The sequence below is a fragment of the Ascochyta rabiei genome, chromosome 19 (assembly GCF_004011695.2).
Source record: "Ascochyta rabiei chromosome 19, complete sequence".
NCBI classification, from domain to species: domain Eukaryota; kingdom Fungi; phylum Ascomycota; class Dothideomycetes; order Pleosporales; family Didymellaceae; genus Ascochyta; species Ascochyta rabiei.
The window spans coordinates 71608-99325 of record NC_082423.1 but is presented as its reverse complement, the minus strand read 5'-3'; the positions used below and the strand labels follow the sequence as shown (position 1 = coordinate 99325).

Below are 27718 nucleotides of genomic sequence, written 5' to 3'. Positions count from 1 at the left end.
TAATAAGGCTTAAGCCCCTTTATTAGCATTTGTTTTAGCCTATCCTTATTAATATTATTGCCCTAGTATATGCCTCTACATCTGCCCTATATGCTAGCTATAAATACAGCTTTCTATAGGATAGTTTATAAAGTTCCTTAAGATTGCGCTAGCGTTAATTCTAACCAATTAGCAGTTAGCAGGTGCTACCTGCTAACTCCTGATTAGCTGTTACCTCTTGCTAACTAGGATAACAACAACATGTTTATTAACAGTGTAACTAGTAGCAGAGTTAGAGGAGGAGTTATATATACATATGTAGCTTTCTGTCTATTATTATATCTAAGTTAATCTTCTATAGTATTTAAGTGTGCAATAGTGTTGTCCTTATAGAATAACTAGATTTTATCCTTATTTTAGGTTAGAAGCAGAAGCTCTGCGCTTCTTATCTATATTGCTATGTCCTTAAGAGTGCTTTGCAAAAGGTTGTCTATTAGGTCCTAAGTCTAGCTACTAAAGACAGTATCCTTATTAAAGATTATATCTCTTATGCTAATAACCTTTACTAAAGTTAGAATCTATATCTAATATATGTTTAAGGATTAGTATCCTACTAGGTATCCTACCTATGCTCTTAGATCTAGTTACTAGAGTTGTAACTTTCCTTTAAGGGTGTTACTTATAAGAGCAAAAGCTTTACATCTATATACTTTAAGATATACCTAGTTTAGTTTCCTACTTTATATATTTAAGCTAGCTAGTTAAGCTATATAGGTAAAGAACATATTATAGGGTATTTTCTAGTTATTTAATAATCTTAGTGTTTAGTTATATAGGTATACTGCTGCCCTTATAATCTTTAGCTATATTTCCTATAGTAGGCTTGCGTCTAATCTTATAGTACGTGCCTTATCTTTTATTACACCGTCTAAGCGTTTGGCACCTCTGTTCTGTGCTTAGGTGTCTAGTGTAGAAGGCTTAAGCCTAATTAATTGTGCAGCGCACTATTATAATACTTCTTGTTTTATTATAGTAATTTCACTATTACTCTTAATTACCTTAACCTAGATCTTGTATTGTTTTAACAGGAATTATGTAAAAGTGTCTAGGAAGTAGATAATAATTTTTCCTAGTTAATTATCTTTAAATTAGAAGTCCTAGAGGAAGCTAGATTACCTATTAACAGTAAGTAATTAGCTCTTTTCTTTAGTAAAGCTTCCTTCTTTATATAAGTAGAAGTTAGTTACTATGCATTCTCCTAGTCCTTTATTACTTATTTGCGGTGTTTAACTAATTTGCCTCTTAGTCTTAGCTTATCTGTAAGCATTACATTAGACTGTAGTAATACCCCTAACTCTTACCCCCTAAGATTGTTAGATAAGGTGTTTAATAGTAGCAGCTCTAGGGTGCCCTATTCGCTTATGCTATAGCAGAGCAGTAGTTGTCTTAGGTATCTAGCTTTATGTTAATTATATTGTAAATGCTGTCTATAGCTGTTCCCTAAGTACCTATTATCTATGTTATTTATCTAAGGGTAGACTAGCCGTGTTGTCTACTTATCTAAGCTAAGTTTAATCTCCTTTTGTGTCCTACTAGATGCCCTGTTAACGTAGTTGTTAGAATAAGATAAGGTTGCAAAGTATGTCTAGGCACTATGCTACGTTGTATAGTTTAAAAGTAGTTTGTTAGCTTATATTTAATAGATAGAGATAGACAGTGCTATATCCCTATATCTATACATAGGAGTTTTCTACCTATAGTTTGTTGTTTAATACAGGTAGAGTAAGGTCTTATATCTAGTCCTTGTTATTTATAATATAGATTGTTAATCCTAAGTTAAGAATAAAGGAGTTCCTAAGAGGGTAGCTTAGTAGCTCTATATTGTATATTTCTTTTGCTAGACTTATATTAATTATTAATAATTTCTATCTCTGTAGTTATCCTAGAGGTGCCTCTAGTGTTTAGGATGTCTTTATAGCTAGTGTCTTAGTACAAGCTTGTTTTACAGATCTAACCTAATCTTAAAGGTTAGCATTTTGTTCTATCCTAAATTGTACTATCTTAGCAATTCTATTATATAGGATAAACTATTCTAGTACTTTATCTTTATAGACGTAGTAGTAATCTTTTAGTCTATAGCGTTGTCTACAAGCAGGGCTTTCTGCTCCTCTAGCTGCTGCTGTATCCCCTCTTAGGGACTGCTTAGATATAGTTATTTAACTAATATTCTGTTTTTAACAAGGTCTTCCCTAACTCCCCTGTGTAGTAAGAGTAGATAATACGTCTTTAACAACATAAAAGGCGTCCCTGTTAGTGTCTAAGGTGGATTTACTACTAGTAGTAAGAGTTAAGTTGGTCCCTGCAGCAAAGGCGCCCTTTTACTATCCCCCCTTAGGGTAGTATTTACTTATATACTCTTAGAAGTAATTTATTATTTCTTTATAAGTTATGTTTTGTTCTTATCTACTATAGTCCTAGAATATTATTACCTAAGTTAGCGCTATTATTATTGCTAAATCTAAGAAGTCTTAGATAGTGTCTTGTATATTGTATATTTTAGTACAGTCGCACGTTAAAAGTTAGTTCTGCGCTAGCGTCCCTCTGACGCGTTAACCTAGCCACCTATACTTTTTAACCACCTATAACTTTACCACTACTACTCTGTTTCCCTTACTTTCTTGACTATTAGATACAGAAACGCTGTTGCTTAAATTCTGTAGAGCAGGATTATGTAATTAGGTGGCTACAGGCAGGTGCAGGTACCTATAAAGTTGCTAGTTACTTTAGCTGTTATAAGCGTACTATCTAAAATCTTTATAAACATTTTAACACTACAGGAACTACACGTAATAGACCTTGCTTAGGCAGACCTAAGATACTATCTATTATGTAGAAGAAGCTCCTACACTGCGCAACGCAAAAGAATCCCTAGATTACCTACTCTAAGCTGGCTAAAGTTGCCCAGATTATTCTACCTAATCACACTACTACCTACAAGCTAAGTAAGTTAACTATTTATTACGTACTTAAGTAATACTATATAACCTATTAGAGGAGTAAAAAGAGGCCTATACTTACTTGTTAACATACTCTCTAGCGTCTTTAGTTTGCTTAAAAGTATTAGACATTTAATTAGCGTTAGCACACAGTTAAGTTTAGTAATAAGTGCTCTGTTTAGAAGGGCTCTGGCTATAAACAGCAGTGGGTGTTTTGCTACAACAATAAGAGATAGAAGCTAAGGATAATTACTAGGATCTCTACTAGTTGTCTACCTGCTTAGATGGTGTAGGGAGCCATATGGCTAGATGCACGGGGTAGATTACAGCAGGGTCCACTTATTATTATAGAGAGGGATCCTAATACTCTACATAGTAGCTATAGCAGCTAAAGTTATATTAAAACACTTAAGTAAGGTCTCTTACCTTACTATTATAAGTCTTAGTTTTTTATGCAGGATAATGCGCGTATACACACCTCCTACGCTGTATAGACATTTATAGCAGATTATAATATTACAACTCTCCTATAGCTAGCTTACTTACCTAATCTAAACCTAATTAAACACCTCTAGTGGCGCCTTAAACAGATAATGTATAAGCTCTACCTACAGTACAACAACTATAGCAGGGTAGAAGAGTATTAGGATAAGTTTTTTAAGGCGTTAAAGGAGTGCTAGCGTTGTATCCTAAACTTACTTATTAAGAAACTTATTAGTAGTATGCCAGCACGCCTAAGTGCCTGCAGGAAGTTAAAAGGCTAGTAAACAAAATACTAGTATAGAACAGTACAACCTTACAATTTAGAGCGTTTTAACTATATGTAGCTATATCAATTGCCTTACAGAGTGGGGTAGTAGGCGTGGTGATGATGCGGGGATTCGCTTAGTGGAACTAAATTTTAACGTAGTACTGTAACACCCTTAGTTTTAGCGTTAGTTGCAGCATAGTTATATCTAAGGAGCTAGGTATCCTAGCTCCTAGGTTGTCTTATTAGTTCAAGAGCTGCTAGGTATTAGTAGCGTGCGCGTAATTGTTCTTCTTTAGCATTAATACTAATAATATGTTTAAAGCTAATAAGCTAACGTACTCTACGGGTGAGCGGATCAAACGGGTAAGCAGATCACTCTGCCAAGACCACACTAAATCTCTACCCTATTATAGCTTGTATTAGCCCACTTTGGCCTTGTATACAGTAGTGCAGTACATAATATTATTTAGAAACATCTTCTACAGCCTTCTTACATGTACGTAAGTTATGTCTAACATTGTAGCACTTTGTACAGCGTCTTTAGGTTACTTCCCCTCCTTTAGCGCGCACTCGCTTCTTTGCCTTCTTACCATTACCACGCGCCCTAAACTTAGTTAGAGTAGTTAATTAAAGGCCTTCCTTAGCTGTTAGGACTCTCTCCTGCTGTAATTGCTTTCTTTTATACAATTTACGTTGCGTAGCAGCCTTATTTGCTGCTTGAAGCCTAGTAATCTCCCTTTAAGGTAACACTAGCTTGTGCGCTACTATAGCTGCGCCTTTAGCAAGCTTTTTAAAGGCCTTAACTATTAAAGTTAGTAAGCTGCTTGCATGCCTTTAAATCCTCTCTTGAACCAGCGTTAATTGCGACCCTAATTGAAGGGTAGTGCTTAGGGTTTGGGACTGCTAGGGCTTATCTTCTACAGTAGGTAGCGGTAGGGTACGTAGGCGGACATCAAGACCCATTATAACCCGTTCTGGGTTAAGGGGGACTATTCTAGCGCCTTAGAAGCCTCCTTAGATATTGCTAGAAGTAAATGTCTCCTTATAGGTGTCTATAAAGCATAGTAGGAACTTAGTTTTAGTAATATAAGTAATATAGTTATATATAAGATTCTTAGCTTAGCGCCTATATGCCTTCTTTAGAGGGGCAAAATAACCTACATCTAGTGGTTGTAAGAGGTAAGATAAGTGTAGAGGCATACACAGTGTAACAATCTTTGCTTCCTTACAGTATTGTTAGAAGTTAAGGGAGTTGTGGCTCTTGTGGCTGTTAATAAGGAGCAGCTAGTGTACTCCTTAGGTGCGCGTCTTTGTATAGGCATTAAAGTGCTTTAACTAGTCTAGACTAAGCTTGTTAGTAGTCTATCTGTTCTTAGAGACTCCAATAACCCAGTTATAGGGCAGATTGTCCTCTTTGTAACAGGCAGAGAGGTAGTTGTGGCCTTTAAAGATAATAAAGGGTAGAATAGCCTACCCTGTGCCATTAATGCCCTATATGACCGTTGTCCACTCTTAATTACCCTGCTGCACTGCCTTTAGCCGTCCTTAACGCTCTAAGCCTGTAACAACTGCTCCTGTTAATATCTGGCCTATTATAAAGCCTGTCTTATTAAAGTTGTACGTGTTATTGTCCTAGATGCTATACTTAGCTTTAACATTTGCTACAAGCCTAAACTAGCCCCTAATAATCTCTAGATCCTTACAGAGGGCTCTCTTGTAGTTGTACTTGCGATTAAACCTTACTTTAAGGTTAGGGCGGCGCTTAACAAACGTGTTAGGCCAGTTTATGCTAACATGGCCTATATTGCGCTTAGCACGCAAAGAATTGGCTATATCAGCTACAGCAGCCAGCTAAGGGGCAAATCCTTGTATATCTAGCTTAAGGATGTACTTAGCAATCACCTCCTCCTTAGTCTGGTCTATAATCTGTTAAACTGGCGTATAATTAGCTTGTGCAGGTTGTCCTGTGTATTAAGCGTGTAGTGTGCTGTAAGGCGCGATATATATAGCTGCAGCGCGTTACAGGGTAAGTGTTGCGTCTTATTTAATTGCCTAGAGCGCAAGCTGTATTGCAGCTTCTCTTAAGGGCGTAGATTAATGTTGTTGTTGAGGCATTGCGTGGTAAGGTGGAGGTTTGGTGTGGTCTTGGCAGAGTGATCCGCTCACCCGTTTGATCCGCTCACCCGTGGAGTACGTTATATTTAAATTAATTTACCTAGTTAGCAGCAGTTATTTATAAGGTAAGGTAATACTAAGCTTTAGATAAATATTACTACCTTGTCTAGGTTAGCTTGTTCCTTATAGTAGTCTCTATCCACTATCTTGTAGGATTTAAGGTAGCTCTTCGAATAGTTATTGTCTTTCTTCTATACCTTTAGGCTGTTAGCTAATAGTTTAGATAGAACTTCTAGAAGCTAAGGGTTTCCTTATTTATTATTGCTAAGGGCTAGCCTCCTCTTATAGTTAGTGATGTCTAAGGCGTTAGGTACTTGTAGTTTAGTCCTTAGAGGGATAGTCTAATTTAGGTCTATCTTCTCCTATACGTCTAGAGAGGCCTAGCAGGTCTATAGTTAATACAGCTAAGCTGTGTAGGTTATATAATCTATAAGAATTATAGTTAAATTACGCATTATTAATAGCAACATATTAAAAGAGTATTTTAGTAGTATTAGTAAGACTCTTAATTATTAGATAGTATACTTAATATGCAAAGATAATGATAAAGGTAATTAATTAATAATTATCTGTCTTAATGGCTAATTTTATGTGTGTGTGCCGCTAGCCCCTAAGTCAGCCAAGGTTAACCGCAGCTTGGTTCGGCAAGGTTGGTTATCTGACAATAGTACTGTTAATATATTAGTAGAGGGATCTTAGGGCAAACAAGTTTTACGCTTAGACAACGTCACATAGTGCCTAGATTTCCTCTACAACCTAGGATTATTTAGGCTACTCTAAAGACAAGGAATATAGTAGGATCACTAAGAAGATCTACCAACGCTACATTATAGCTATCCTAATAGAAAGCTTTAGATAGTAGGTTATTAAATAACTAAATATAGCCATAGTAGCACTCTATATGCGTATAAATTATAATAGAAGATTATTATAGAGAGTAACAGCTATAATATAGCATAAGAGCCTTAGACATTTAGAACTATCTGTAATTAAGTACCTTATGCATTACTCTAAGGGGGTAAAGATTAAAGGTATTATAACAGTGCAATGTAACGTATATAGGTAACTAAAGTTAAAGAATTAAATATAAAGAACCCTATAATTAAAAAATAAAGGCCTAGGTAAATAAATAGCTATAGACTTCTATAAATATAAAGCAGGAAGCCTTAATAAGGAAAAGAATTAAATGCTTATTACCTGCTAACACTCTTAGTACGTGTAGGACTTCTACATTAAGGATAATAGGCCTGTAAGATCCATTATCTGTCTACTTAGGATCTTTGTCTAATTCTTAAAGAAACAGTTTAATATTATAGTTGAGGTAATTAGGATAGACAACAAAATTGTTATAGTTAAACAAGAGGTTAAAAGATAGATCACGTTCCTTTTAATAAGAATTAAGCCTTCTACTCTAGACGTATATGTTTAAAATAGAGTAGCTAAACACTTAGGGGGTGTAATAAAAGAGAAAGTACGCGTAATTTAACTAGACGCAATTCTACTATAGGAACTCTGGCTAGAAATTACTAGAGCAGCAGTATACCTATACAATTAGACACTAAATTATCTAAATAAGTAGAGATTAATGTACAAAATATTCTTTTTGTATATAGCTGCTATAAATAGCATAGGTACTAGATTTTAAACACTAAACTAGGCTTACCTAAGAGCATATAGATACGAAGCATCCACAATAAATAATAATACCTATTACGGAAAATTAAGGCTATAAAGACTAGACCTAGAGGTATAGATTAGATACTTAGTAGGATATTAGTCTACTAACAAATACTAAATCTAGGTCCTGTTAATAGCTAATATAATTAGCACCTATAATGTGGTGTTTAATAAAGAAACAATATTTAATAGTAAAATAGAGGATATTGTAGAAAACCTTATATATAATATGTAAGAAGAGATTACAACTTAGATTAGTATAGTTAAACCCCTAGCTATACAGAGCTATATACCTAAATCTAAAACATTCTATAAGGATAAGATAATACAGAAGGATACTCTACGTGTTAGACAACCCTAATATTACTAAGGCAGGAAGATTATAGAGGCAAACCTAACGCCTCTACTAACTCCCCTACTAGCAGCATTCCTAACTAAATAGATAAGCTACAATAGGACAACAGACTAAATTAAAACAAGACTTAAGAACGACTATAACAACGCAGTAGGCAGCTGTATTTATAGCAGGCGCTAAGGCAGGACACCTTAGTTAATATAAAGGAAAAACCTTTAATAAAGCCTATTCAGAGAGGATTATAGCAAAGGGAATTAAACTATATTATAATAAACTCCTATTATTACCTACAGTATACTTTACGCTAGAGGAGCACCCTTTCTATAAGATATTTAAATAGTAGAAAATAAACACCTATAAAGCTATAAACAAATTCAGTAATAGACTAAAGTCCTAGCAGCTCTAATTTAGAAGTCTAGATAATACATATCTAACTGTATATAGGTCTATACATATAATCTTAATAAATACTACTACTTTAATAAGTATAAAGTAAGGCTTATAGTTAGAAGAGACTAATAATATAATATTACGTAATAAGACATATATACAGCAACACTTACAGATTAATTACTTAGAATGCTAATAGTAGTTGCTGCAAAATACAATTTTAAACTAAAACAATAGGATGTTTTAAATGCGTTTGTCTATACAGCTATTAACTGCAAAATATATATAGGGTTACTAAGAGGATACTAGAGGACAAGTACCTTACTAAAAGTATAGAAAGCCCTATATAGACTCTGCATCTCTCCTCTACTATAGTAGAAGGAATTTACAGCAATATTAGCTAGAATAAGATTTAAATAAGTACTATAGGAGCTATAATGTATAATTAAGGATAGAATAATTATTATCTTCTATATAGATAATATAATAATTACGTACTACCTATAGCACAAATAAGAAGCAAATAATGCTATTAAATAGATATAAGAGCAATACCTATACACTAGAGGAGATACTCTTTAATAGTTCTATAGTATAGAAGGCTAACAGAATAAATAGTAATAGACAATTTAATTGTTACAAGCTGCATACGTTAATAAGATTAGTTAATTAGTAACTAGACAGGATATAAGGTATAATACGCTAATATCTAGAATTAAACTTAAGCCTAGAAACTGTCTAGCTAAACTACTAGAGATTAATTAATATTAGCAAAAGATTAGATCTCTATTATTTGCAGCAGTAACTCCTTAACCTAACATAGCGTTTGCCATGTTACAACTTACACACTTTCTAGTTAACCTAAGTAATACACACTAAGACGCTGCTAACTAAGTGCTTCTGTACCTACAGAAGATAAGAAATCTGTTACTTAACTTAAGACAGAGTAATAGACTTAAAATTATAAGTAATATATTATTTGCTAATAACACTATAGACTAAAAGGGTCCCTAAGGATACGCTATTAAGCTATTTAGAGGACTTATTGCCTAGAGAGTAAATAAACAAGATACTGTTACAACGTTAACCACTAAGGCTAAGCTCCTAGCACTGTCTTAAGTAGCTAAGGAAGCAATATTTACCTCTTAACTATTAAAAGAGCTTTAGGTAACCCTAAGCAATCTAACAATAATAATTAAATATAACAAGATGCAGACAATACGTCTAGTTACTATAGATGTTGCTAAGCTATAAATTAAGCTTTAGTATATTAATATACATAACTACTAGTTATAATAAGAAGTTAACTATAAAATAATTAAAGTAGAATATACCCTATCTAACAATATAATTGCAGATAGATTTACAAAGTTGTTGCTTATTAGTAAATAGGCTGGCTTTCTTAATTAGTTAGGACTTGTTAAGGGCTAGAAGGGTACATTAAGGGATATCCTGCTTAAGAAGATGTAAGAGCATCTAGAGGACCTTACGTTGAAGTCAATTAACTAGTTTGCGCAGCTTGCAATAGGATTCTAAGCTGAGGGGGTGTGTTAAATAAAAGGTATTAGAGAAATAGGTTAGGCAATATACCTGCCAAGAAACCGTGTAGGGGCCCCTACTAGAACCTAGATAAGACGAAAACCACCCTTACATAGAACAACAACAGAACATTAATACATCATCATCAACGCATTACTATTACCATCCAATCTAACACAAACAGATTAGGTTACACACAAGGTTCTTTCTTAAGTCCTAAACTAATAGGGCTTTAGGGATTAGTTGTAGCAGGCTTAGATGCCTAGTGCTGGAAGTAAACGTGGTTTGGTGAAGGCAAACCATCAAGCCACAGTCCAATAAATTGCTAGGTGGTGCTGGGTGGTTGCTTGAAGTGAAGAGGCTCAGAGGCAAACAATAGTAGGGCTCCTTTCAGAACAGAAAAAGGGCAGAACAACAGATAGAGGCCAGACGTAAGCTTAATAGAACTAAGCTCTTAGGGTGGGGGAGAAGAATAGTAGATCGAATACAACACCTGTCTTGCATTAAGCAATACTCTTACCCACACTATTAGAAGGGCTTCCTTATAGAAAGTAATTAATTACTAGATTACTTAGTTTTTAAGCAGGTTCTTTGCTGTAAAGGTGGGCGTAGTAGTAAGTACTATGTTGTTCCTTCTGCTTACCCTAGTAGTGGCAATTATAGGGAGATTTACTCCTTTATCTATAAAGGCCTTGTTAAAGGCGTTACGCATTTCTAGGGGGGTAAAAGAGGACAATTCTTTTTCTTGTGTAAGGACTAGTTAGCGTACACTTAGAGAGTCCTTTATAATAGTAGGGTTTTTCTTTTTTATAACCGTTTACTACTCTGTATTCTTAGGGAGGTTAGTAGTAGCTGTAGTGTTATATAGAATAAGCTCTAGCAAGGCCGAATCTATACAATCGAGCAGGGACCAATAGGCTTAGCACACTAGCGAAGAACCTAAATCTCACTGAACACAGGGGAACAGTAACACACAACAATCATTAATATTTTAAAGTTACCTTGTTACACATTTATTTTACTATCTAACATGTAGATGTATATAAAGTAAACTTAGGAGTAGGTTGTATAATAGAGATCTTAATTTCTAAAGTAGGTTTTTAGAGGAGTTTTTCTCTTGTTTTAATTGTCTTTAACACTAATTTAAGGTTCAATACTTGGGAAGCCATGATAGAGAGGACTTGCTTGTTTATCCTATTGTTTTCTGTGTAATTCCTAAAGATTTTAAGAAGGTCTAGGAGGTTTAATTGTTCTTTGTTAGAGGTAGCTAAGGAAGAAGCCTATATAACTATTGTCCTAGCAATATATAGTGCTTCTTTTACTGTCTTAGCAATAAGACCTTAGGCTATAGGTCTAGTAGCTATGTTAAATTAAAAAGGGGAGAGTCTAGGTGCTGTTAGAGTAGCAGGTCTGCTAGCTAGTTGTTTAGAAGAAGCAGAGGGAAGAGCTATAGTTGCAGTTTTATTAAATATACTAGGTTAGTGTATTCCTAGAGTAGATTACTAATGTGGTGTTAATAATAAGGGTATAGACAGAGGTCTAGGGGTAGGTGTAGGCTGGTACATCTCTCCTAGAGGGATTAGGGAGCTTAGGGGGCTTATTTCTATTGTCCCTGTTTTTAGAGAGTGCTCTCTATTAGGTAGTGGTTCCAGTTCTATAGTCCTGGGTCCTGGTCCTAGGTAGGGGTTTCCTTCTCTTTTAAAAATGAAATAATTAAGAAATGACTAGAAGAGAGCTTTTTTTGCAGAGATAGAGGTACCTAGTCTCTATCCACTTTTTAGAGCTAAAAAACAAGGAAAAGGCAGTCTTAGCTTTACTAATCTTGCCTTTATTCTGTTCTTACTGGCCTAACTAGTAGACCTCTAGGAGTAGAAAGAAGGGGTTAAAAGCAGAAAGCTAAGGAAAGACTTGTTGCTATTAGTGGCATTAGGATGTTTTGTTAGTTTTTGTGTTCTTTTAGATAAGATCTTTTTAAGATAAGATAAGATAAAATATTTGTTGCAGGGGTAGTAAGTGCTCTGCAAATCCAATTTTTTTTTTAACAGAACAGGTTGCAGAACCAAGCAGCGTGCAGTAATGAGAGGCCTAGAGGCTCTAGGAAGCTTAGGATAGTATATCCTCGCTAGGTTAAGATAGATTCTAATGTTGTTTTAGTGTGCAGGGCCCTATGTCAAATTCTTTCTTTATTATGTAAGGAGTAGGCGTTATAGCGCGCTATATAAGGCTTTCCCTATATTAGAGTCTATAATTACTAAGCTAGAAACCTACCTTAAGCTATACTAAAGCGTTGATTATATACTATCTAAGGCACGTAAAGACTACCTTTAAGTGCTAAGAGTGTCTAGAGATATAGGGTTGCTAGGAACTTTAGCACATAAAGAGTAGTAGAGGTAATAAAAGAAGCTAGGTGCCTAGTTATAGTATACAGTGTTGGAATTTATATAGTAATTCTGCCTAAAAGGTAGAGTATTAAACAAGCAGACGGGTATATAGGCAGTAGCAATGTTATAGAGGAATGGAGCAAGATTAGCACTACTAATAAGAGCTGTTATAAGGGCTTCTGTAATATTTAAAGCTAAGGAGCTGTCTATATATTTGTCTAGGAAAGAAAGCACTAAAAAAGAACTATTAATAACATATTTGGGCTAAAAGAGAAGAAATTAAGGCCTTCTAAATAAGCTAAGCTTACTCCTATAAGGGAAGACAATTAGCCTTAGTTAGGCTAATATTAAAGCCTGTGCGGCCACCTTAACCTCTACGTAGAAGCTTCTTACTATTGCTGCTACTACTGCTGCTACTACTACTACTACTACTACGCTTAGCTAGGGAACTAAACGCCAAGGTAGACATAATAAAGAAGTAAGGGTCTAAATGCTTAATGTGTTTCTAAAAGTTAAAAAAGTAGAGAGTTAAGCGCTTAATAAAGTAGATGTTAAAGGTAATAAGAAAGAGATACAGTAGACCTAGGAGCTGTTTTTAAAGGTCCTAGTTGCTTCCTTATTATAGTGCTACACTTAGATGCGTTATTTTAAAAGTTTCTTAAAAGCAGTAAAGTTTATTTGCTATTACGTTAGTAAGACTAGAATCTTGCCTAGTAAAAGGTGGTAGGATGCTGGACATAATTAAAGGCCTACTAATTAGCTATCTCCCAGGTTAGGGAATTATAGTCTCTTAAAAGCGGTCTAATAGGTTATTAGGCTGTCTTTCTCTAACAGCATAGGCTAACAAACAAACAAGCTAGAGGTCTCTACAACAAACAAACAGCAGGTAATTAGGCTTATTTTAACTTTTATAGTAAACAGATCTTAGTTTATAAGTAAGATTTAGGATCTAGTTTCTTAGTCCTAGACTGATATGACTTTAGAGATTAGTTGTGGCAGCCTTAGGTGCCTAGAGTTAGGTTAAACGTAGTTAAGTGAAGGCAGGTTTTTAGGCTATAGCCTAAGGAGCTGTTAGGTAGCACTAGGAGATTGTTTAAAGTAAATAGACCTAGGAGCAAACAATAGCTAAAGGCTTCTGTTAGAGCAGGCGGTAAGGCTTTAGCAAGTAGGTGAGGAAACATAGAGACTAGATGTAAGCTTAATAGGGATAAGCTCTTAAGGTAAGGGAGCTGTGTAGTAGAGCAAAGAATAAAGTTAAGTAATAAGAGCTTAGAGGGCTATTAGGGATTAGATCTACGTAATTATTAGGAGAGTTAAGTAACAAGGGCTTAAAGGACAATTAGGGACAAGCTGCACGTGATTATTAGGGAGTGTATTAGATAATCTTAGCAAACTATTAGGGCTTAGTATATAATATAACCACCTTCTTAATTTAAGTAATACTTTTACTTATATTATATAACTTTATCCTAGATACTATATTTAGCGTTAGTGTTAACTACAAGGCTAAACTTTCCCTATAGAACCTTAGAACCCTTTTAGAAAGCTCTTTTATAGTTATTCTTATAATTAAACTTAAATTTAAGCTATAGGTGTTACTAAACAAACGTACTAGGCTAGTTTATGCTAATAGGGCCTAAATTATACTTAGCGCGCGAAGAATTAGCTATAGTAGCTATATCTATAAGTTAAGAGAAAAGTTCTAGCATTTCTAGCTTAAGAACATGCTTTATAATTACCTTTTTCTTATTACTATTAACCTTCTATAAGTTAGCTATAGAATTAGCGCGTAAAGGTAGTCTAGTACGTTAGATGCTTAGTGTGCTCTAAAGAACCCTCTAGACAACAGCAGCGCGTTGCAGAGATAGTGTTAGGTCTTATTTCAGAGCCTTAAGCGCAATCTGTATTTAAGCTTCCTTTAACGCGTCTAAACAGTAGTGTTAAGAAAACATTAGTGTAGGAAGGGTGGTTTAGTAGGGGCTTAGCAAAAGAGTCTAACTTGCCTAGTGTCTGACTTGTCCGTAAGGTGTAACGACGCAGGATGATAGAAATCTCCAAAAGGGGTGGGTATCCGCTACAAGGTGTATGGGAGCACTAGGATAGTTTATACAGAGAATTGTTCTATTCCTATAGGTCTTATACGAAAGAATACTTAAAAACTAGCTCTCTATGCCTGTTAGCCTTGTGCCTTTTATACCTTATAAGATTTAGAAAGAATTAGAATACTGGCCTAGGGTGTGGGGTAAAAAGGGATGTAACAGCACTAAGTTAGTAATAAGTTAGAGAGGAATTAGATAAGGCTTTAGGTAACTAGTGTGTTATACTACTCCCCCTCTTATATAGGTAGATTGTCCTAATACGCATAAAAATCTATATTATTGTCCTCTAGCAGAATTATACCTATTTAGTATTGTTTTAGGGTGTTAGTAGCTTACTGTTATGTTGTTTTAATTTTGTATTGTTGTTTTTGTCCAAGGTAAAGACAACTCTTTCTTGCCTAAAATATTGTTGCCTAATTTTAAGGTAAAAATAAGCTAGTTCCTTTGTTATTTAGTACGCTATCTATTTGTTATTATTATTATAGTCTAGGCGCGTTGCATGTGTATATAAACAGTTAATTCCTACACCTTTCCTTACTCTAATAGACACTATTTCTTACTATAAGTACACCTGCTACGCTGCCTTATATTCTTGCTAATATTTAGAGGTTTATTACTTAGTTACTATACTAATACTAGTCCTGCCTAGAGCTCTTACAGAGGCCTATAGGGTTATCTGTATTTATTTAGTTTACGCCTTTGTAAGGAAGAGGCAGGTTAATTATAGCTTCCTTAAGGCGTTATTGTCTAAGTGTGCTTATTGCACACTTAAAAACAAGAATTGTTGCCTAGTAAGTATAATCTTTTCCTGTTCCTACCTAATACTAACAGTTTCTAGGTTCTAGTTTACGCTAGTCTAGAATATGCAACTTTTTTAGGCAACCTTGCTGCGTAGAGGTAGGAGGTAAGGGAGGAAGGGGAGGATACATAGTTAGTAGAGGAGGCAGCAGAGTTATAGCAGGATACCTAGCGTGTTGTTATAGAGTTAGTAAAGGATCTAGCAAGTGTAGTGTAGGTAGCAACTACCTAGCTTAAAGGAGTTTCTGCTACTAACGTAATGCTACACCAGTACTATGTTAGCCTAACTAAGGGAGGGGTGTTAGAGAGGAGGAGGATGGCGGAGTTAGTAGAGAATGTAGAGGTGTTAACTAGAAAGGTGGTTAAGCTGCGACAAGAGATTGTCTGTTAGGGCACTAGAGTTAGAGAGGTGTTAGCAACGCCAGTAACTGCTCTACCTTCTAAGAAGAAGGGTAGTGCTTATAAGCTAGATATCCTAGCTAACTGTAACTCTGTTATAAGTAACATTAAGGGACTATAAGAGGGTTTCCTTATTTATATAGTGAGGAGAATTCTCTCTTTTATTCTTTCTTTTGTTTTTCTGATGTATTACACAGTTAGAGGCGTTTTAGCTTTAATAGATTTCCTTTGTCCTTTTCTAAATTAAGATGTCTTTATGCTTACTAAATCTCCTAGCCTTCTTCCTACGCTTTAATCTACTTAGTTAGTGCCTTTAGAGGCCTAGGTTAATTAGGGTACTTGTTATAGTACAACCTTAGCTTGTATAGAGCTCCTGTAAAGTTCTCCACAGGATACTAGGTTAGGTCTAGGTTATAGCTAACCCAGCTTACGCAGTACCTAAGCTTTTAGCAGATAATCCTACTAGCTAAAATTTCTTAAACTTCCTATTCTTCTACGCCTTAGATAGGGATACCTGCAGGTTTTAGGGCTTCTTGTCTAGGTAAGGGGTTGTTAGGATCCTTATATAAGACATTTAGTGCAAACATATTATATATTCTTAAACCTATTAGAAGTTTTAAACAATATAAGTAACCTACCTGCTCTAGGACTTTAAAGGGACCCTCCCACTTGTTAGATAGCTTCCAGCTTAGTTGCTCTATTTTTAAGTTCTAGGTAGAAAGATACACCTTGTTACTAACAGTCTAGTTTATAGGGTAATAGTAGCTATTAACTACAGAGCGCATACAGTCTTAAGCGTTTTCTATATTTTCTTTAGCTACCTTCTAGGCGTTATACATGTAGGTAGCTAATGCTAAGGCATCCTTATAATTAAGTTTCTTAACTAGGTTTATACCTAAATTAGCTTTGTTCTAATCCTAACTGTGTTTAGGCTTACTAGTATAGATAGCTTAGTAATGCAATATTCCAATTAAGGAATATAGCAGAGTAAGTTAGGCACAATTAATAATTAGGAGGAGTTTAGACTAGTTATCTTAGTAGTACAAGACAAATAGGCGAAGTTGCTAGTCTATGTACTTATTAATGATTTCTGTTTAGCTGTTAGTTTCCTTATAATAGGCTGTAGATAGTTTAACCTTTATGCCTATAATCTAGTAGACTTCTAACTAGAAGGTTAACACAAATTGTAGTCCTTAGTTGCTTACAATAGTTTTAGAGGAGTGTCTGAATTAATATACCTATTATATAAACAAGTTTACTATCCTAAGTACTATAATTGTTTTATAGCACAGGATTGTTATAGCTTATTTAGTTAACGTGTTTCACCACTAAGTAGTCACCACCACCGAGCGGTCACCCCTCACCAACATTGCGACTATTACAGACTATTACAACAATACCACTACAACGCAACGCGCAATTAACCTACAACAAAGGCACACTCTACCTTGCTATCCAGGCTACCTAAGCTACCCCTCCTAATACTACAAAACACGCGTCTAGAGCATTTAACGTCTTCTAAATAACGCTAATATAACAACGCGCTAAAAAGCGCGCCTAACGCAACTGTTAACCTAACTTAAGTAAGCTAGATAAGATAGAGGAGGAGGTAATAGTAGTATATATACTTAAGCTAGATATATAAGAAATAGGCGCTATAAGGACTATAGTGTAAGAAATAGCTAATAATCTCCTTACTGCACGTAGTAAAGGACCTATTAGCAAGAACTAGGTAGACAGGTTTAGGACGCGTACCAAGGAGGTTAAGCTTTAACACAGTTACTTATATAATTATTAATAAGTGCTAAACAAAGATCTATATGTTATAGAGCCTTAGTTTAAGCTAGTTAGGAATATAAAGGAGAAGTATAGGATCCTAGATAAAGATATATTTAACTTTAATAAGTCTAGCTTTATAATAGGCATAATTGCTACTTAGATAGTCTTTATAGGCTCTAAGAAGCAAATTAATCCTAAGAAGATACAGCTAGGTAATTATAACTAGGTTACTATTATCTAGGGTATCTACGCTAGTAGGTAGGCTATTCTACCCTTTATTATCTTTAGTAGTAAGGTCCTTATATTAAGCTAGTATACAGAACTACCTTACAACTAGGTAATTTAAACTAGCGCTAACAGCTAGATAATAAATAAGCTTAGTGTAAAGTAGCTAAAGCACTTTAATGCGCATATAAAGGAGCGTACTGTAGATGTGTACTGTCTACTAATTATAGATAGCTATAAGAGCTACTAGAGCTACAAATTCTATAAGTACTATAAGGAATAGAAGATTATTACTCTCTATATACCTTCTTACTTATTACACCTACTATAGCTGCTTAACGTAGGCTGTTTTGCCCCTTTAAAGCAGGCGTACTCTACTAAGATTAACAGCTAGGCAAGGTACTCTATCACGTAAGTTAAGAAAGAAACGTTCTTACTAGCCTTTTATATTACTTTTAACAAGGCAATTATAAAGGAAAATATCCTAGTAAGCTTTAGAGGCTTTAGTTTAGTACCCTATAACCTAGAGCAAGTGCTATTAAAGCTTAATGTAGTGCTTTGCACGCTAACACCTCTACTACTAGAGGCTACCCTATAGGAGTTAAAAACACTAGCTACCCTAAAGGAGATAGAGGCGTAATTTACGCTAGTTTGTAAGCGCATACAAAGGCATAAAGGATTACTAGTCTCTCCTCTTCTATAGGCTATTAATTTACTTATAAAAGGTATAGCTATTATAGGTTACAATTTAGTATTGTAGGTGCAGGAACTAGCTAGTATTTGTAAGGCAATAGCTACTCTAATAGAGCAGCGCAGTTATAAAAGAAAGTATATTTAAACAGAGGGGAGTCTTACAGTAGGTAACGTACAGAATTTAATAGCTAAGAAGGACTGTCGTAGTAGAGAGGCAGCTAAACAGCCTGTTAAGAGGGTATGCAAAGAAAGGCACTATAGGCGTTATAGCAAGACTAGCTATAACACGTGTACCTATACAGCAGAAATTATAGATACAGATAATAGTAACACTTCTAAATAGTATATTAGGCTAGAATAATTATTAGTAAAGTGTTGTGGTGCAGTAGTAATAGTCTGTAATGGTCGCGATTTTGGTGAGGGGTGACCGCTCGGTGTTGGTGACCGCTCGGTAGTGAAACACGTTAAGCAATTAATAATAACTATAATCTAGTTATAGCCTAATTTGTCCTTAGGGAAGTCTTTAAAGTTAATACACAGATGTTACATTAGTTTGTTAGGTATTAGCAAGGGATGTAAGTATCTGTAGAGTCAGGTCTGTTTTAGGTGACCTTAATAACGAGGGATATAATTCTAGACATATCGTTTACAAGTAGCACTTATCCCCTTCTAGTAGTACTGTTTTGACAGTAGCTAATAAGTCTTCTTAGTATTGGGATAAGCTGTTAATGGCTGGTTATAGGCCTCTCTAATTAGGCAGGTGCACAAGGTAGAGTTGGCTGGTACACATAGTTAATCCTAATAGAGTAGGAGTCTGTTATAGATCTAATATGGCGATACTAGAGACAAGCGTTCTTGCTTAAAGAACTTCTAATTTTCTTTAATAAGTGCTTAGATTAATTTAAGCGAATGTAGGTCTATAATAGGTTGTATTAATTAGATAGTAGATACAGCCAGGTTAGTTTTAGCTAGGTATTTCTAAGCTAAATTAGAATTAATCTGTTTGTGTAACTGCTGTGGACCCAACAGTACTTAGGATTAGTTATCTTTCTAGGCAGATTTATGGTTTACTAGATCTTGTTCTTGTTAACTAAGGATATTAGCACGCTTGTTGTTCTTTCCTAGGGTATATTTAATACAGAAGTTAAACAGAGCAAGAGCTTCTGCCTATTGTGCCTGTTAAGCGTTTAGGCCTTTAGTAGTTATAAAATAGTCTAAGGATTAATAGTTAGAGTAGACATAAATCTGTTTTGTAGTAGAGGTAAGTTTTAATCCCTACTTGTAGAATGCTTATAAAATAGTAAATAGTTCCTTGTTATATATCTCCTAGTTAAGATTAGCACTAGAGAGTACTTAGCTGTAGAAAGCAACTAGGTACTATTTATTATTTAGGTGTTATTAGGACATAACTCCTGTAATAACTCTATTAGATGTATTAGTTTTAATCTTTATATTATACTTAGGGATAAAGTAGCAGAGAGTAGGTATAGATAATAGTGCCTCTTTTAAGCTTGTAAAACTAGATTAGCATTAAGCAGTCTATTTAAATAGGTTTGCTAGACTTTATAAGGCGATAAGGGGCTTAGCTATGAATAGGAATTTAGGTACACATTGTTAATAGAACCTAGTAAAGCCTAAGAACAACTTTACACCAGTAACAGTAGTAGGAGGGGTCTAGTTTCTTGGGGCTTATACTTTCTTAGAGTCTACTTTAATTCCCTTATTAGTTAGGATATATCCTAGGTATTTGGTATAAGTAACGTAGAACTTGCTTTTCTTAATATCTACTTATAGTCTAGCTAATTAGAGACGTTCTAATACTAGTTTAACGTGGTACTTATATGCAGCTAGGTCTTTAGAGTAGATAAGGATGTTATCTATGTATGCAATATAGAAGTTGTTACGGTATTTAATAAGAACGTTATTTATATATTATTAGTACGTAGCTAGTCTATTATATAATCTAAATAGTAGAACCTTATACTTGTAACTGCTGTAACAGGTATAAAACGTAGTGTATTTCTCTAACGCAGGGTCTATACAGATTCTGTTAAAGGCGTTCTAGATATTAAACTTAGTAAAGATCTTAGCTTTTAAGGGTTAGGTAAGTAGCTTATCTATATGCGGTATTAGATAGGAGTCTTTTCTAGTAAGAGCGTTAAGTTTGTAATAGTTAATGCAAATGCGTAGGCTCCTATTTAGTTTACACATAAAGTATTAGCAACACAAAAGGACTCTTACTATGTTTAATCTAATTATGTTTAAGTTAATCTTGTATAAACTTTTTAGTAGCCTTAAGTTCTTTAAGATTCTGCTTGTACAGGGGCAAGTAAAAATTTAGTAATTATCCTTCTAAGATAATTTTATAGATGTAAGGGCAGTATTCTAGAAGGGTTTTAGACTCTGTTTTGCTGAACATATTAGCATATAGGGCATATTTCTCTAGTAATTACTTTCTTAGAAGATAGGCGTTTTCTAGATTGTCTAGGTTAAGATAGTTATTAATAAGGCAGTTAATCTTATATAGACTAGTAGTAAAGAATTTATTTTGTAGGTTTTTTATAGAAAAGTAAAAGGTGTTTGTAGAAATTATAAAAATATATGCGGCTTAGATTAGAAGCAAGTTAGCAGCCTTTTAGGTCTTAGCTAATGCTAAGGTTTAAGATTTTAGTAATTGTAAATTTCCTCTAATCTAATAGAAAGAATAGTTTAGGCTTTAGCTCTAATAATATTCCTCTGTATCCTATAAGTAAACTCTGCGTTATATATCCTGTAAGACGTAGGCTGAAGGTATAGAGTAGTTAAGGGATATTAATAATAGAGGGGCAGGGTTATATAACTAAGGATACTTTACTAGCTATATAAGCTAAGTACGTTCTGTACTAAGCTAGAGCTTAAAACGTTTTAACTATTTAATACTAATAATACAATCCTAAGATTCTAGGTTAACAATAACAAAGGGGCAGTTACAGATCTTACGCCTATTAAATATTAGGTGCAACTGTATATACTAGTTTACTAGGGTTATAATTTAGTCTTAGAATCCTTTTATTGTAATCTTAAAGGGTATCTTTTAGATAGGAGTCCTAAGCGCTAAAGAGACTAAAGAAGCAATTTTGGAGTCTAGGAATAAAAATCCTTAGGCACTAGTGTTAACTAAGGATTTAAGTTGTACGCCTAGCCCTTAGTTTAATAGAATAGAAGGAACAAGAAAATAGGGTCTACTAAACAAATAAGATAAGGAGAGGTTAGATAGGTTATATTAATTTAGGCCTAGGTAAGTTTATCCTTCTAGGCAGAACTATTTCCCTTAGGTATTAGGTCCTCTTTAAAATCTTCTTTAGCATTAGCGTAATCTTTAGTATCTACTTAGATTTCTTAAATTTAAGGACTAGTGCAATCTTTTGCAAAATGACCTGCCTTGCTACAGTTATAATAGTTACCTAGAGTTAGCTCTCTTATAGGTGTAGCTTAGGGGGTAGTCCTAGGTAGGGGTAGAGTAGATGTTAAAGGCTTCTAAATGCTAGGGTTAGGTTAGGATAGAAGTGGGTTATTAGAACAAGGCTAAACATTAGCTGTTTAGGGTTAGGTCTAAGTTAGGATAGTATTAGGTAGGGCATAGATAGGGTTTTGTTTTCTTTCTATGTTATACGCTGTTAAGTGCTCTACTATAAGTTTAAACAAGTTATTCTACTATCTCTTAAATCCTACATTTAGACTTTAGAGGGCTGGAGTAATCTTTGTCTATATGTAGTAAAACTATTCTAACTTAGGTACTTGTCCCTAGATAGCAGAACTTAGGAATTGTGCTTTAAAAGTTAGAAATGTATTATCCTTTCCTATTTGTAGGCAGTTAAACACAGCCTAACTCTTAGCTCTCTTGTTTCTAGTAATAAAATAAGAGTAGAGAAGTGTAATTATTTCCTTAGCGTTCTAAAAACAATCTAAGTTATAAGACAAGTATTACGGCTTAAGGTATTCCTTAGTAAGCCTAGAAGTGTATCCCTATACTAGAGCTATACGGGCTCTCTCTATAGGATAGTAATCTAAATTAATGTTAAGTTAGTTTCAAATTAAGGCTTGCTACTGTTTAAAGGTGGGTTCTTTGCTATTACTTAATTTGTTAATAGTTAGAGTTTGTTTACTAAGCCTAGGGGTATAAACAGGACTTAGAGAACTAAATCTTTAAGTTAGTTAGGGGGACTTAGTAGTGGGTACAGGATTATCTTTGTGTAGAGAGGTTCGTGCTTAAAGCCTAGCTATTTTAGACTGTAGTTAGTCTATCTCTGTACGCAGATTGTCCCAATCTAAGTCCTTATCTAATTTGCTTTTAGTAAGTAGTTTATTAGCTAATTCTTTAGGAGGCACAGTTGCCTAAATCCTAGTACATCTTCTAATAGGTTCCTTTGAACTAGGGTTAGTAGTGCCTAATATTAGTAGTAATCTGATTTAGGTAGGTTCTTAATAATTTCTGAGTGTTTATCTTGGCGCAATTTAACGCAGCTTTTCTGAAGGTAATCCTAGAGCGGTAAGTTGCAGGAAATTCTAAACCTAAAGGCTTTAGTTGCTAGGAGGTCTCTAGAGTCCTAACTGTTATATTAAACAATAATTAGGACCTAGTCTTAGTTTGTAACTATAAGAGATCTAAATTCAGGGGTACTTATAATAACTAAACAATTTTTGTAATATTATTTAGAGGCTGTTACTAGCTAGGATAAGTTTTAAAGTATAATGTAACAACGCAGAATAATAGAAGTCTCTAAAAGGGGTAGGTATCTGCTACGAGGTGTATAGGAGCACTAAGATAGTTTATATAGAGAATTGTTCTATTCCTATAAGTCTTGTACAAAAGAATACTTAAAAACTAGCTCTCTATACCTGTTAGCCTTGTGCCTTTTATACCTTATAAGAGTTAGAAAGAATTAGAATGCTGGCCTAGGTTGTGGGGTGGACACGGATGTAACGGCACTAAGTTGGTGATAAGTTGGAGAGGAATCAGATAAGGCTTTAGGTGACTGGTGCGTTACATAAGGTACGTTAACAGAGTTAAAAGTACAGAAGAAAAGGTCTAGATAAATCCTTTGGAAAATAACAGTGCTTACCCATCAGTACATGTTAAGAATTTCGTAGTTTTAGAAAACTAGTTCGTTAACTATTAGCGAGCGTTACCGATGCAGTACTCCGCTAGCACTAACTTCCAAGACTAGGGCTGTACCTAGATCTTATATCATCTTTCTCTATTCCTTTCTAGCTATTGTACCTACTATTTTTAAAGCACGCATACATCTAACATTATTTAAACACATATAAGAAATGGCTACACCTCCTATAAACTACAGGATTAAAATTCTTTTTCAAGCCTAGTGCCTACTATAAACAGAGAAGACAGCTACGTGCGTTACCTAAAAAAAACAGGTACTGGTGTTCACAGTGTGTGGTTCTTCTTGTTTCCTAAGTACACTAAAACCTGTAGTGGCTATTACTTATCATTTATATAAAGATCTTAAGGTCTAAAGTAATGCTTGTACTCTTATTTAGTACACTAAAGTCTATACATTTTGTTTTCTTTACATGCTTAAACAATTTAATTGAATTTTTATAAAGAGGTTTATTTGTATTAGCTTACTCTTGGCCTAATCTATAGCAATTAAAAGTATTATACAAAGTTAATGCCACTTTAGCTAGTTAGTAAGGTGGATGTTAGATCGCACCTCTAATCCTATTCTCCACTTAATTAATTAATACTAACATAACTTTTCTGTTTTAAGATATAGGATAACATCATTAGTAAAAGCTATGTAAACTACCGCTTATACCTCTTATATAACTAATTTAAACACTAGGGGTAAAAGAAAGAAACTGTTTTAAAGGTAGTTTTTAAAGAGAGAGGTCTAATATAGGGTTTTAATATCTAAAAAAAGTTCTATACACAGCTTAAGGGTATTAAGCACACTATATTTATTAGTTAACACATCCTAGAGATAGAACATTATAGTCGCCGACTTACACAATAAATTGTCTAATAGATTATAGATGTTAGCCAAATGGTACATATAACAGCGTATTTACATAGTAGACTTACCCCATCACGGTGACACGGTGGGTTGGTATAAAATGTTATCTCGCCTCCATACTTAGTGTCAATAAGCGCACGACAATCCCTAGAATACGGGTAAAATTTAGTCTGCTTGCCATTATTTGCGCACTAACATGTATTAGCAGACACAACTTTTATGCTACCCGCAGACCTACGCAATATGTGTTAGGCTAAGCAAATTAGCACATACTTTAGCAGAAAAAGATATTAACTTACCCTACTGTCATAACATCCTGTATTAGCTGGTTTTCCCCAACCAGAGTTGCAGTATTCTGCAGCGCTGACGAATGTTGTTGTAACAAACAGAAGTCCAAAAGATGCCTTCATTGTAAATATTAAGATAACAGGCTCCTTATTTTCAGAGGATTCAGAGGGAATAGAAAGCTATTAAAATAAGACACTTAAATACTTCTGGTATACACTAGTAGGGTCCCTATGCTTTGTCCTTAGATTTAACCGAAGGAAAGCACATGGGTACTGTTGGATTTTATTTAGTTGCTGGCATGACCAGGATGTTCTCCGGATGACTCGGAATAGCTTTTTTGACTAGTTAACATTAGACTTACCCCCAACCCCCCTATATTTCTACATCATACAATGTTTAATTGCCTCTAGAAGCCCCTACGTAGCACTATCACAAGGTAAAATATTAAGTAAAACAACTTAGTCTGTCTGAAAAATAAATCTAAACATCTATGTTGTGCTTTACTACCTACGTTAATTATCCCAGCAACCATAATACATGTGCGGTACTTTTGCTCGTGTTCTTAAATTTGACCGAAAGTAAGCACTAAAGACTTGTGCGGGACTAAAGTCTAAACTTAGTACTTGCACTAAGGTAACGTATTCCACGGGCGGGTCGCCCACTTAAAACCTCACCAAGATTGCCCAAAATCACAACCCTTTATCTCAAAAATCACGCAATAAAATTTTCTAAGAAAGTTGGACGCGCTACAGTCGTTCAGCCAGGCAATTGCGAGTAGGTGACAACAATTAAGTGTGTTAACGCGTCAGGTTGGTCTATCCCACCCTTCCTTATACTAGCAGGGAAGCTCTACTAGGCCAGCTGGTATCAAGACCTCCCACCTGACTGGACTGTTGCTGTTAGTGACAACGGCTGGACAACAGATAAGCTAGGCCTTGACTAGGTAAAGCACTTCAACAGGCACACACAGACTCGCTTATTAGGTGCTTGTCAGCTACTCATCCTTAACAGTCACAGCAGCCACGCTACACCTAAGTTTGATTAGTACTGTAAGGACAATATGATTATTACCCTCTGTATGCCTCCTTACACCTCACACCTTCTCCAGCCACTAGACGTTGGCTGCTACTCTCCTCTTAAGGTAGTGTATGGACATAAGGTGTCTGAGCTTGCCTGCCAAAGCATCTTCTATGTTAATAAGCTTGACTTCCTATAGATGTACCTGAGGATTAGACCAACTGCTCTATTAGAGAGCAATATTAAGGCTGGATTTCAAGCAACAGGGCTTATCCCATTTAATCTAGAGCGTGTCCTGTCATGCCTCACTGTTATTAGAACACCATCACCACTAGGGACAGCAGCAGGACCAGCAGGGCTGTGGACAGCAGAGACACCACATACAGTTGACCAGCTTCAGCAGCAAGCTTGCCTTATACAAGATCTCCTTAAGCGTTAGTTATAGAGTCTAACTAGTTAAGCTATATCCCAGCTTGTTAAGGGTTGTTAGCTTACAATACAGTTAGTAACAATCTTAACTTAGGAGAATGCTAAGCTACGTGCTTTAAACTAACGCTAGTAATATAAGTGTTAAAAGCGTAGACAGTATATAGCACGTAGGGGAGTTCTACAGGTTAAGGAAGCTTAATTACTAGTCTTATAGGCTGATAATGTGGTTAAGGAGGAGGCCCAGGTTGACGCTGCCCCACAGCGTCAGCGAGCACTACTAACATGTAGCAAATGCCACGTGCAAGGCCACAACAGGACTTAATGTAGAGCTATCTAATCTATTATGCTTTAAAACCTTACTTAATTCGACTGCGTAGTTGTAGAGTAATTGCACGCCAAGTTAGGCTGGTTTTGGTGGGGTTGGCCGGATACTGGTGTTGGCCGCTTACTGGTGAAACACGTTAGAATGTTAAAATCTATAATACAGAAATTATTAAGAAACTGCTGTTTTATAGGGGTGTTTAGAGGCTATCTCTATAGATATATTTTTTCTTATACATATACAATACCATTGTGATAGTTTTAGATAAATTTAACGTACTCTAAAAGCGAGCTGCCCCTAAGCGAGCTGTCTACTTTTGCTAAGACCACACTAATACTATAACTACTTTGCAACGCTATAATACGCAGCAGCGTTACGGAGGAGCATTTCAAAAGTCCCCCCCCCCCCCAGTCAACGCACGGGGTAGTTAGGGGTAGTGTTAGAGGTAGTAGGCCTAATAGATTCAATTTACTGTGTACAGATAATGAGTAAATTAGTCCTACGTACATCTCTGCCCTCCTCACCGGACACCAACTTTTCATAGTTGGAGAAAGGTCGATTTCTATCGATTTTTCATCCCAATATTACAAACATGCCTTCCTACCATCTATTTCTAGCGTTTGTTTTGTAGTGCAGGCGCTGGAACAGGCGCGCTGGCTATTGTAAGCTGAACAGAGTGGTTATCTAGTCTTAGTTGAGACGAAATCTCTGCAATGGCCCGTGCGCTTGTAGATGTAGACCGGTTAAAGGCAACAAACAGAGGAGTACTAGCTATAGCTATTGCCTGCCTAGCAATTGCTACATAGCTATTACTTTATTACAAATACCCCCCTATTATAACTATCTATACCGACCCAATATACCTAGACAAAATCGACTAAGTAACAGCTTAAAAATACCCCTATAGGACTACCCTATCGACAAAGCAACAGCTTACTTCTTAGGCCTATAAATACCTGCTACCTTAGTAAAGTATAAGGTCTATATGCCTAGCTACAACCTATACAAATACCCCCTATCATAACCAGCTATACCAACCTCCTATACCTAGACGAAATAACTAAGCAACGGCTTAAAACTACCCCTATTCGACTACCCCATCAACATAGCAACAGATCTCTTCTTAGGCCTATAGATACCTGCTGCCTTAGTAAAGCAACAGGTCTATTTGCCTAGCTACAACTATGAAATCGACTAAGCAACGGCTTAAACACCCCCAGCAGTCTATTAACGTACCCCACAGGCGAGCCGCTCAACGGGCGAGCCGCTCACTTTTGCCAAGCCCCCACCAAACTTCTCCTCCTACACCAATGTCTTCTTCTTAACAACACCATTTAGACGCGTCAAAGGAAGCTCAGATACAGCTTGCGCTCCAGGCTCTTAAACAAGACGCGAATCTCTCTTAGCAACGC

The 27718-nt window shown here is 35.4% G+C and overlaps 1 protein-coding gene across 1 annotated transcript, besides 52 other annotated features; it reads right to left on the bottom strand.

The window, feature by feature from the left end:
- Nucleotides 1-2541: part of a mobile genetic element that runs on past the window's edge.
- Nucleotides 1-6565: part of a mobile genetic element that runs on past the window's edge.
- Nucleotides 2544-3885: a mobile genetic element.
- Nucleotides 3890-4059: a mobile genetic element.
- Nucleotides 4043-5924: a mobile genetic element.
- Nucleotides 4849-4961: a mobile genetic element.
- Nucleotides 5925-6507: a mobile genetic element.
- Nucleotides 6408-6565: a long terminal repeat.
- Nucleotides 6508-6556: a dispersed repeat.
- Nucleotides 6566-6569: a direct repeat.
- Nucleotides 6566-10039: a mobile genetic element.
- Nucleotides 8745-8753: an inverted repeat.
- Nucleotides 8745-8833: a mobile genetic element.
- Nucleotides 8825-8833: an inverted repeat.
- A 1-nt stretch (nucleotide 10040) lies between the features above and the next one.
- Nucleotides 10041-10342: a dispersed repeat.
- Nucleotides 10342-10385: a dispersed repeat.
- Nucleotides 10386-10387: 2 nt separating this feature from the next.
- Nucleotides 10388-10738: a mobile genetic element.
- Nucleotides 10739-10893: 155 nt separating this feature from the next.
- Nucleotides 10894-12054: a mobile genetic element.
- Nucleotides 11821-11856: a tandem repeat.
- A 125-nt stretch (nucleotides 12055-12179) lies between the features above and the next one.
- Nucleotides 12180-12644: a dispersed repeat.
- Nucleotides 12645-12678: a tandem repeat.
- Nucleotides 12679-13557: a dispersed repeat.
- Nucleotides 13487-13707: a dispersed repeat.
- Nucleotides 13699-14271: a mobile genetic element.
- Nucleotides 13795-13827: a tandem repeat.
- Nucleotides 14267-14270: a direct repeat.
- Nucleotides 14271-14329: a dispersed repeat.
- Nucleotides 14271-14569: a long terminal repeat.
- Nucleotides 14271-23265: a mobile genetic element.
- Nucleotides 15319-15503: a mobile genetic element.
- Nucleotides 16986-17083: a mobile genetic element.
- Nucleotides 17053-18582: a dispersed repeat.
- Nucleotides 17084-17879: a mobile genetic element.
- Nucleotides 17880-18191: a mobile genetic element.
- Nucleotides 19847-19882: a mobile genetic element.
- Nucleotides 20044-20248: a mobile genetic element.
- Nucleotides 20316-22144: a mobile genetic element.
- Nucleotides 22145-22527: a dispersed repeat.
- Nucleotides 22766-23027: a dispersed repeat.
- Nucleotides 22969-23265: a long terminal repeat.
- Nucleotides 23266-23269: a direct repeat.
- A 910-nt stretch (nucleotides 23270-24179) lies between these two features.
- Nucleotides 24180-24660, bottom strand: EKO05_0010255 (uncharacterized protein; the record flags this gene model as incomplete). The annotated part of the gene is made up of 5 exons (XM_059637721.1): nucleotides 24180-24188; nucleotides 24244-24255; nucleotides 24319-24441; nucleotides 24489-24503; nucleotides 24550-24660. 5 exons carry the CDS (start codon nucleotides 24658-24660, stop codon nucleotides 24180-24182), a joined length of 270 nt encoding a protein of 89 aa, XP_059493704.1.
- A 171-nt stretch (nucleotides 24661-24831) lies between these two features.
- Nucleotides 24832-25071: a dispersed repeat.
- A 101-nt stretch (nucleotides 25072-25172) lies between these two features.
- Nucleotides 25173-25270: a dispersed repeat.
- Nucleotides 25271-25288: 18 nt separating this feature from the next.
- Nucleotides 25289-25751: a mobile genetic element.
- Nucleotides 25584-25711: a mobile genetic element.
- Nucleotides 25584-25750: a mobile genetic element.
- A 138-nt stretch (nucleotides 25752-25889) lies between the features above and the next one.
- Nucleotides 25890-26444: a mobile genetic element.
- A 1-nt stretch (nucleotide 26445) lies between these two features.
- Nucleotides 26446-26528: a dispersed repeat.
- Nucleotides 26529-26555: 27 nt separating this feature from the next.
- Nucleotides 26556-26640: a mobile genetic element.
- Nucleotides 26641-26680: 40 nt separating this feature from the next.
- Nucleotides 26681-26827: a mobile genetic element.
- A 4-nt stretch (nucleotides 26828-26831) lies between these two features.
- Nucleotides 26832-27534: a dispersed repeat.
- Nucleotides 27535-27718: part of a mobile genetic element that runs on past the window's edge.